The sequence below is a fragment of the Ascaphus truei genome, chromosome 5 (assembly GCF_040206685.1).
Source record: "Ascaphus truei isolate aAscTru1 chromosome 5, aAscTru1.hap1, whole genome shotgun sequence".
NCBI lineage: Eukaryota > Metazoa > Chordata > Amphibia > Anura > Ascaphidae > Ascaphus > Ascaphus truei.
This window is the reverse complement of record NC_134487.1, coordinates 222326829-222337974: the sequence shown is the minus strand read 5'-3', so window position 1 is coordinate 222337974 and position 11146 is coordinate 222326829. Positions and strand designations below refer to the sequence as shown.

The 11146-nt window shown below is 43.8% G+C and overlaps 1 protein-coding gene across 1 annotated transcript in view; it reads left to right on the top strand.

Annotated features, from left to right (window-relative positions):
- The window catches only part of DOCK2 (dedicator of cytokinesis 2), a 1423644-nt gene that overhangs the window by 59613 nt on the left and 1352885 nt on the right, over nt 1-11146 (top strand). Inside the window, exon 2 of the mRNA XM_075599153.1 lies at nt 957-1040. Coding sequence (XP_075455268.1) covers nt 957-1040 — 84 coding nt within the window. The remainder of the gene's footprint in view (nt 1-956; nt 1041-11146) is intronic.

Sequence of the window (11146 nt, the reverse complement as noted above, 5' to 3'; positions counted from 1 at the left end):
CCGGCCCCTGCTCTCCTCCATGCATTGTCTGCTCTCTGCTGCCCCCCTGCTCTGATGGTCAAAAGCGGGACAGCCACAAAAAAACAGGAAATTTTACAGAATGCAGGGCAGCCGGGACAAAGATTAAAAAACCGGGACAAAGATTAAAAAACCGGGACAGCCATTAAAAAAACGGGACTGTCCCGGCTAAACCGGGACACCTTGTCACCCTACATGGTTGCCAGCGTCAGCCTCACTGAAGCGACCAATAGAAAACGATGATGATATTACATCATTGCTTGAGTGAATTAGTTACATTTCTCCACTAGAATACTGTAACAAAATAACCTGCCATAGGCATAAAACAAGAATATTATTAAGCACAATTATTGTAGGAATATATAGTAGATACTGAGGTCCCTATCCAATACAGTAAAGCATGGGATAATTCTCAGTTAACAATACATTAACTGATTCAGTTGTTAATTATATATTACCCTGCTTCTTACTACTGAATATCGAATAGGGGGGTTTGTGGGTGTTATACCCAGTTATACTAATTTTAAGCTTTTCTGTTCACACAACAAACAAATTGGTCTAATAAAACATGGAGTATTCCCAAAAAGGATCTTCAGTATAATTACAAATATTATTAGATTTCCTGGATTTAAGTATATAAAAGATGTTTAAGGATATTTTCTAATCACCTTTTACACATATTAACATATTATTTAAAATCACTACCAGTTTGATTAGGTTTATCATGATTTTGTTTCTCTTTTAAATGTGAAAGCAATTTAATCATGTTTTAATAATTCTTGAAGTCGCCATAGGATGGCAGTGCTGACCAAGAGACACCCTTCTAAGAACATTTGAATCTACTTGCAGTACCTTTTGGAAAACATTATATCTATGTGATGTCATGCCCTCTTAAAGTTATATTACTTTTTACATGTATTTACTTTCTTTTTTTCCAGCAATATGTAATTTTAAAAGCAGTGGATTACTACAAATTTCACTTCAGATTGGAGATATTGTCCATATTTCGGAGTCATGTGAGGGTAAGTGAAATGCACGTTTGTTGTAGATCATAAAATGTTTCACCCTTTCTTCAGTAGAGTGCCGCATTTCATTAAATTAAGATTGCCAAGCGAAGGAGTTTGCATAACATCTGTTATATCTACGCGCTCTGTATTAATACATCTAATCTCACATTGTACAACTAACAATTTCTCGAAATGAATGTTGAAGTTTGACTACTTTTTTGTAGAGTGAGAATTATTGTTGTTATCCAGAAATATAGCAGGTCATTTATCAAGAACAATTGGGAGACACATACTGTATGAAGAGGCCTAGACATATATCACTATACTATGTGCAATAACCAACTAAAGTTAATACTGTAACCAGTCACAGTAAAGCTACCACAATGAAATGACTGACCACCTCAGTGAAAAACATAACTACTTGTGCGACCACACCAATACCACTTATCTATATACTAAGGTCATTTTGGCATTCAGTAGATGTTTAGAGAGGTATTTTGATTGCATGTCTTTCTAACTCCAGAGGGGTGATGTATCAGATTCTCTAGCAAAATTCTAAAAAGCCAAAAAGAAACAAAACTCAATTGCTTCACTGTAATTTTTTCTTTGATAAATTTGGTGTCACTGTATTTTTGGCAACACTTCTGCGGCACTTCACAATGAGTAGACTGGATACATCGGGGGAGATTCACTAAAGAAAGAAAAGGCAGAAAGCGCGTTGAGCAAACTCAAATAGTCTTTATTTAAAGCAACCCCAAACTCAGAGTTTGCACACATAAACACATAGGGGCCTATGCACTAAAGGTTCATTTAAAAAATCACCGGGCCATTTAAATCACCGTTTTTATGAGCGTTGCTATCACGATATTCAGAAAGCCTTCATTACCTGTCATAGCAAAATTCACAAAACGGGCGATTAGCCGGTGATCTGATGAACGACCCTCTGAAAAGGCCTTACCTAGCGAATTGTATCTGCTGCAGAGAGAGCTGCTCTGAGAGAGCTGTCTCTCCCTGGGCAAATCTCGCCTGAAATTTATGTGTATACATTTTTATTTTGTTAATAGTTTAAATGAGCAGAGGTTCTCCTGAGCTGAACCGCATTGGTTTTAGCCTAAGGGACCCCTACTTCCCGAGATACAGGCCCCTTTATGGGGTGCCGGTATCTCCTATGCATTTTATTGTCATGGTCACGTGACGCGGACATTTAAATGCACAGGAGATACCAGCACCCCATAACGGAGCCTGTATCTCGGGAAGTAGGGGGTCCCTGAGGCTATCCGCTATGGTAATGAAGTTTACTGTAAATGCATTTTTATTGCATAGGATTCATGCCATGGGTCTCTGGTGCTAATATTAATGGATATCAGCTCCAGAGATTCCTGGCATCAATCCTATGCAGGAAAAATGCATTTTTTTTCTAAGTCCCATCTCGCCGTTTCTCTGCAGGTTTATGCCAACTTTTGCTGGCGTGAGGATTTTGTGATAAAATCACCATTCTAGAGCGGTGATAGGCATTCATAGCCTAATCACTGCTAATAGAATTGCGCGAGTATATGAACATGCCGAAAAGCGGCGATAAGTGGTTTATCACCGCTGCCTCTGTGATTTTTTTTATGAGCAATTTTTTTGGAACGATTCAGGGCCTCATGCACTAAGCGCCGAAAAAATTCATTCGCCAAGTGTTCACGATAGGCATGATTTTGGCGATTTGCCTTCGCAGTATTCAGTACGGGCCGAATCCATGCCGATCCCTGCCGAATCTCTGCGAAAGCAAAACGCAGATGAGCCCTTGATAAAAGAGCCTGGCTCCCAATAGCCTGGCGATAGGCCGTTTCTGCCGATATGTGTTTGCAGCAGAGAGAGACCCGCCGCTCTCTCTGCCGCAAACATCGGCAAAATAAAAACATATCAAAACAACTTTTACTCATAGTGTACATATGCAGGGGGTCTCTGGAGCTGAACCGCATTGGTTTCAGGTCCGGGGACCCCCTGCTTCCCGAGATACAGGTCCCTTTATGAGGTACCCAATCCCCCCACCCCCAGTACCCACAATAAAAACAATACACAGCCCCACAATAAACATCATTCTTGAGGCCTGTTGGTGGGTCCCGCCAGGCGCCATGGCCCACCAGGTGGTCTTCACGAGGCACCATGGGCCACAATTGGGGAGGATACCGCAGGTAGTCTCCAGAGGTCTCACGCAGAACCAAGGAACAAACCCTGAATGTAAAATAAATAAACCTGACCTACACATTCAATACATACATCCCCCCCCAACACCTACAGTACAATAATGTGCAAAATAACTATTATCCAGATAGGGATAATAGATTATTTGCCCATTATTAAACACATTAACTAGCATATTAAAATAAATAAAGTACTACTGACCTCATCAATAAGAAGCCCCCGTCGCCAGCAACATCCTTGTCTTTCGTTGCCCACAAAATACATAGCCAATACATAGCCAATACATTGCAATTACATTCAGATATCAACCCTTCACCCATTGATTTGTACAGTGGCTTCATCATGCAACTATATATATACACATATATATATATATATACAGAGAGAGAGAGAAAGAGAGAGATATATATACACACATGATGAACCAATATACAAATAAATGTAGAAGGGTTATCAAAAACATGCTGTACTACAAATACCACTTCTCCATCTGTGGGGGCACCGCGGACCCGTAGTGCCCACCCGTGGGTCCCCAGACCTCCGTGGGAACCATCCGAGGACCCTCAGACACCTGTGGGTCTGATCTGGGGCCCCCAGACATCCGCGGGCCTACCGTGGGGACCCAATTGTGGCCCACGGTGACCCGTGGAGACCACCTTGTGGGCCATGACGCCTGGCGGGACCCACCAACAGGCCTTCAGAACCTTTATGAAACAAGTTGCTGGTAACCTGTAGGTCTGTGAGGTGACCCGTCAGGCCCACCGGGGACTCACGTGGGCCTGGGGTATGAACCCTGTATGTTAAAGAATAAATCATGTATTTATGGGGGGGCACAGGGGATGGGTTATGTATTTAATAAATAGAATGATGTTTATTGTGGGACTGTGTATTGTTTTTATTGTGGGTACTGGGGGTGGGGGGATTGGGTATTGGCCCCAAGGGTATGTGGGTAGGCCTCCCAGCTGGGTAGTGGGTGAGGGTGGTTAGGCCTCACGGGGTGGGGGGTTAGTGGGGGAGGGTATGTAGGCCTCCCCAGTGGTGGGTGAGGGTGGGTTAACCCCTTAATGCCTGTAGCGGTTAATAACCGCTATGGTGATTAAGGGGTTAGGGGACATTACATTGGATGTTTTTATTCTTGTGTATGTTTTGCAGCATCGGAGGGGGCATGGGCAGGATGAAGATGAGGATGAAGACGGCCTTCATCGTGGGTGCCTGTAAAAGGTAAGTGTAATATGTTTTTACTGTATTTATTGTCATTTATATGTATTTAAAATGGGTAAATGCATTATTATCCATATGTGGATAATTGTAATTTTGCCCATTACTGTGTTAGGGGGGGTGTATTTAGTTATAAATATTTTTTATTATTTTTGGAGGTGCAACATTGGTACCACAGGCCCGCGGGTACCCCAGGACTCCCGCGTGGACCCCCAGACTCCCGCGGGGACCCCCGCTTGGTGAGCTGGGGACCCCCACCCCCGGACCCCCGCGGGGTCAGCTGGGGACACCCGCGTGACCCCCGGGCTCCCTCGGGGACCCCCGCGTGGTCAGCCAGGGACACCCGCCGGCCTGTTGTATGGGTTTTGCGCATGCAAAAATGACAAGCAATAATTTTTTCGAAGTCCAGCTTTTTTTGCGTCTACTCTGACCTGACGTGTTCGGATCAACGCAACTTTCGCGTACGCTAAGGTTGCGTTGCTTAGGGCATCCCGCTTAAGGGCAGAATTTAACGCAAACAGGGTTACGAACAAGCAAAGTTGGACTTAGAAAAAAATCCGGAAAAAAGTCATTTTTAGAGCGCAACGTGCCTGTTTGCGTTGCTTAGTGCATCGGGTTGAGCTCAAAATCACGTTCTAAGAGCACTTTGCACTCTAAAAGTGACTTATCGTAGCTTAGTGCATGACCCCCTATGTGTTTATGTGTGCAACCTCTGAGTTTGGGGTTGCTATAAATAAAGACTATTTGAGTTTGCTCAGTGCACTTTCTGCCTTTTCTTTCTTTGTTTTGTGAGCTTCCTGTAAAGGAACTCATTTTCTTTTAGGGGGTGTGGAGTTCCTCCGGCAGACGGCTGGAAGAGTTTTAACCCCATCAGTCCAACACTACTTTTAGGACAGCACCAGCGCGGAGTTACATAGTTACATAGTAGATGAGGTTGAAAAAGACATAGGTCCATCAAGTTCAACCTATGCTAAATTTAGACAACAGATACTTTATCCTATATCTATACTTACTTATTGATCCAGAGGAAGGCAAACAAAAACCCCAGAGTCATATCATCCAATGATATCTCATAAGGGGAAAAATAAATTCCTTCCTGACTCCAAGAATTGACAATCGGATTTATCCCTGGATCAACATCCTTCCCATTATACTTTTTTGGTATATCCCTGAATACCTTTCCCATCTAAAAAGATGTCCAACGTTTTTTTGAACAAATCTATTGTATCTGCCATCACAGTCTCCATGGGTAATGAATTCCACATTTTAACTGCCTTTACTGTAAAGAACCCTTTCCTTTGTTGCTGGTGAAATCTCCTTTCCTCCAACCTTAAGGGATGGCCCGAGTCCTTTGTACTGCCCGTGGGATGAATAGTTATTTTGAAAGCTCCTTGTACTGTCCCCGAATATATTTGTATATAGTTATCATATCCCCTCTTAGACGCCTCTTTTCTAATGTAAATAAATCTAATTTAGCTAGCCTCTCCTCATAAGTTAGATTGTCCATCCCCTTTATTAATTTGGTGGCTCTTCTCTGTACTCTCTCTAGTTCCATAATGTCTTTTCGTAGGATTGGTGCCCAAAATTGTACTCCATATTCAAGGTGTGGTCTTAATAATACTTTGTAAAGGGGCATAATTATGTTTACTTCCCTTCCCTCCATTGCCCGTTTGATGCAAGATAAGATCTTGTTTGACTTTGCAGCTACTGCATGACTTTGGGCACTATTGCTAAGCCTGCTGTTTACAAGCACTCCTAAATCCTTCTCCATCAAGGATTCCCCCAATATATCTCCATTTAATTTTTAAGTTGCCTTTTTATTCTTGCATCCCAAATGCATAACCTTACATTTATCTGTATTAAACCTCATCTGCCATTTACCTGCCCCCTTTTCCATTCTCTCCAAGCCCTTCTGAAGAGAAATGACATCCTGCTCTGATTCTATTACCTTACACAATTTAGTATCATCAGCAAAGATGGAGACTTTGCTCTCGATCCCAACCTCAAGGTCATTAATAAACAAGTTAAAAAGCAGGGGTCCCAGTACCGATCCCTGAGGTACTCCACTCACGACTTTAGCCCAACCTGAAAAGTTCCATTTATGACAACCCTCTGTTGTCTGTCCTTTAACCAGTTTTCAATCCAGGTGCATATATTATTACTGAGTCCAATTTTCTTTATTTTGTACACCAAGATCTTGTGTGAAACCGTATCAAAAGCCTTTGCAAAATCTAAGTAGACCACATCAACTGCATTACTCTGGTCTAAATTTCTACTTACCTCCTCAAAGAAACAAATAAGGTTAGTTTGGCATGATCTATTCTTCATAAATCCATGGTGACTATTACTAATAATTTTGTTTTCCATTAGATATTCCTGAATATTATCCCGTATTAAACCTTCAAGTAGTTTCCCCACTATTGAAGTCAGGCTTACAGATCTGTAATTTCCCGGTTGTGATCTAGCTCCCTTTTTAAATATAGGCACCACATCTGCTTTATGCCAATCTTGTCATACTGAGCCTGTGGAAATGGAGTCCTTGAATATTAAATATCATTGTACTGCTGCGGCACAGTTTATTCGAGCATTTGCCCGTTCTGTGCCGCAGCAGTAGCCTGGCGCGCGCCCGAGTGTGACGGGCGCGCGCCGAAGCAGCGGAAGAGCGCCCTCCGATCGGGGCGCTCTCCCTACCGCTGCCGGGTCCGCCGGGTCCCCCGGAACCCCCTGCCGCTGTCCCGCGATCGCGGGACACCAGGGCTCCCTCGGGGAGCCCCTGGACACGCGTGCAGGGGGCGCACGCTCCCGATGACGCGTGACCGCGCGTCTATGACGCGCGGCACGCCGAGGGGCGGCCACTAGCAAGCCGGGAAATCTCCCGGCTTGCGGTACCGGCCACACTCGAATAAAGTGTGTCGGTAGTGTATGGCTATTACTGAGCTTAACTCCTTGAGAACTCTTGGATGTACTGTATGCCATCGGGGCCAGGTGCCTTATATACTTTAATTTTTTCAAGTCGCTTCTGAACTTCTTCCTCAGTTAACCAATTGTTCATTAATATGGAGGTTGTGGCTTCCTTCTGCGGCACTACTATTGAACTTGATTCTTCCCTGGTAAACACAGAGGCAAAGAATTTGTTTAATACCTCTGCTTTTTCCTTATTTCCAATAATCTGCCAACCCATCTCACACTGAAAGGGTCCTATATTTTCTTTTCTCGTTTTTTTGTTATTAAGGTACTTAGAGAACTTTTTAGGGTTGACCTTACTTTCTATTGCAATCCTTTTTTCATTATACATTTTTGCTAATTTGATTGCCCTTTTTCCAATTTTTGTTACATTCCTTATAATTCTGATACGATGTCTCCGTCCCTTCTGACTTAAAGAATCTAAACACCTTCCTCTTCTTGTCCATTGTCATCTGTTTATCTTTTTGAGATTCACTAAACCCTGATGCAGAGTATGGGCCTCATGCAGTAAGCGGCGGAAAGGCACTTCTCGCCCGTTTCCCGCCAAAAATGCCTACCCCTATTCAGTAAGGGATGAGAAAGTGGTGAGAATCAAAAAAGCCGCCAGTTTTGTAGGCGTTTTTTTTTTTCCGCCATTGGCGAGGCGAGAAGGCACTTTCCGCCTAAAATAGACACATTTTCCGCCACTCTGTATTCTAGTAGTGGCGAGTAGCTTAGCGGCGCTATTCGCCACTCTAGAATGGCGTTTTTATGCCGAATCAGCCACGGCAAAAAAAGTTGGCTAGCTCATGGTGAGAGGGAACAGGGAAAAGAAGGGGGAGCACAGGTAGAGGGATGGTATAGTGTGATATAGTTATATATATAAAACCTCTAATACAACTATAAGAGTGGGAGTAATAAAAATGCAAACACACTTACACGGCCTTGTGTAAATGCTGTCACATCAAGGTATCTTTGCGTTCTTCTTTCTTTTCTTCCTCTTTTTCTTTTTCTTCTGTGGATGTGTCTCCTTTTTCGTCCCTTTTATTTTAGGTCCAGTGGAGTTCTTCTATTCGCCGGCAACTCTTCCTTCAAGTGTCACCCTCAAGTCAAACAGAAGAAAATACACATGTATGAGCAGTGTGGCAAATACCAGTGGTGAACCGTAACCCGCTGTTGTGTAAAACAGCAAATAACTACAGTCACTCACACGGCCCAGTGTGAGTGCGGCCTGTGGGGGAGATATCTTTTCTTTGTCACACGTAGCAAACGTATCCAATACAAATAGCCAATATTTGATGAATAAATAATGGGATGTATATAATAAATATAAAATATCAAGTATAAAACTCACACGGGCTCGCTACGGAGCCTGAGGAAGCCCGCAAAGTGGTGAAACCCGTTGCTCTTTTCTTGTCAGTGTTTTGGACATTTTCAGCCACCGTCAAGGAGCAGGTGACTGAGCAACGCAGCAGAATATCCGGACGCGGAGTCAGCTAGCTGCGTGCACCGATACCTGAGCTACATCTCCCCAAAGACTGGCTGTATTATTTTTTCTGTTATTTTTTCTGTTTTTTGTGATTTTAAAGTACTCTTGTGTTCTATTTTAATAGTTTTAAGTTAAATAAAAGTTTATCAGCGTATATTGGATATCTCCACTTGTCTTAGTACCGGAAGGGAGTAGCGTTTAACCTCCCCCTCAAGTTGGGATATTAACACTCCAGCCACCAGAGATACCTTTATATGTGTTTTCTCACACAAGGCCGTGTGAGTATCATATCTTTTTATATTGACCATTATCATTTTCCTACTAAAGATACTCCTATGTGTGTTGACTCACACGAGGCCGTGTGAGTTTTATACTTTATATTTTATATTTATTATATACATCCCATTATTTATTCATCAAATATTGGCGTTTGCTACGTGTGACAAAGAAAAGATATCTCCCCCACAGGCCGCACTCACACTGGGCCGTGTGAGTGACTGTAGTTATTTGCTGTTTTACACAACAGCGGGTTACGGTTCACCACTGGTGTTTGCCACACTGCTCATACATGTGTATTTTCTTCTGTTTGACTTGAGGGTGACACTTGAAGGAAGAGTTGCCGGCGAATAGAAGAACTCCACTGGACCTAAAATAAAAGGGACGAAAAAGGAGACACATCCACAGAAGAAAAAGAAAAAGAGGAAGAAAAGAAAGAAGAACGCAAAGATACTTTGATGTGACAGCATTTACACAAGGCCGTGTAAGTGTGTTTGCATTTGTATTACTCCCACCACTTCTCTTATAGTTGTATTAGAGGTTTTATATACTGCACCGACACACTTTATTCGAGCAAATACCCAGTATGTACCTGGCAGATACCTGGAATGCGCCGCTCCTCACCTCTGACAAGCCCCGTTGCGTTTGCCTTCCCAGCCTGGGTTCATGCCTGGCTGATGGGCGGCTGATCTGTTAAATGATAATGATTAGGATTTAATAGGCTGCAATGCTTCGCGTGTCTACCAGATGGCATAAATTCATGAATTGTAATGCAGTATATATATATATACTGTGCAGTATTGCAGCCAGCAGGAATAAAATGCTTCAATCCCTGCCTGGAAAATAACCCAATATACTCGGGCAGAAAACAGTCACAAACCTCAATACACCCGGGTATACCCGAATTCGTGGGACTAGCCAAGCTCGAATAAAGTGTGTCGCCAGTGTATATAACTATATCACACTATACCATCCCTCTACCTGTGCTCCCCCTTCTTTTCCCTGTTCCCATGTACTAACGAAGATCCTGGATAGATCCTATAGGGGTCAGAGTCATAGGAGAGACGACATCACTGAAGGGACCCTTGTGCAACAGTCTCAAGGTTGTAAAAACTTTTTATATTTTATCACATTCATTACTCCCTTTGGAGGGAGCGCCCGAGTCTTTTCTGCTTAGTTGATGGTGAGAGGCTGCTGATGAGCGGCGGATCGGCACTTAGAAAATTTTTTGGCCTTTTTCCTGGCTGGGATTGATGCCGGGGGTCTCCTGAGGTGATACCATTAATACCAGAAACGGAGCCCCCCGGCATGCATCCGAGGCAGGAAAAATGCTTTTAAAGGCCACTTCATTATCTTAGCGGCTAACCGCTAAGGCAATGAAGGGGTTAAGCCGCCGTGCCAGCTTTATTGTGGGTAGCGAGGGTGGGTGAAGGGGGTATTTTGCCATAGTTGTTTGTTTAGGGCTTGCGGGGGGGTTGCGGGTGCGCTTAACCCCTTCACGACCGTAGCGGTTAATACCGCTACAGTAATGAAGGGGTTAAACCCTCCCACTACCCACCCGCAAGCCCTAAACAAACCACCGTTGGGGCTAATACCGCCTTCACCCACCCCCGCTACCCATAATAAAAATAAAACACACAAAACAGCCCCACACTAACTAAATAAATATATATATAAATATATATATATACAGTGTTCGACAAATCACCCAAAAATCTACTCGCCCAACCAAATAATCTACTCGTCACCTAGTCCCGCCCCCAACCCCGCCCCTAGTCCCGCCCCCAACCCTAGTCCCGCCCCCAACCCCGCTTTAAAATAAAAGAGAGAGAGAGGGTGACGGGTGTGGGGTGACTGGGGTAACTGGGTGACTGGGTGGGGTGACGGGGTGACTGGGTGGGGTGATGGGGTGACTGGGTGGGGTGGCGGGGTGACTGGGTGGGGTGGCGGGGTGACTGGGTGGGGTGGCGGGGTGACTGCTTGACTGGGTGGGGTGACTGGTTGA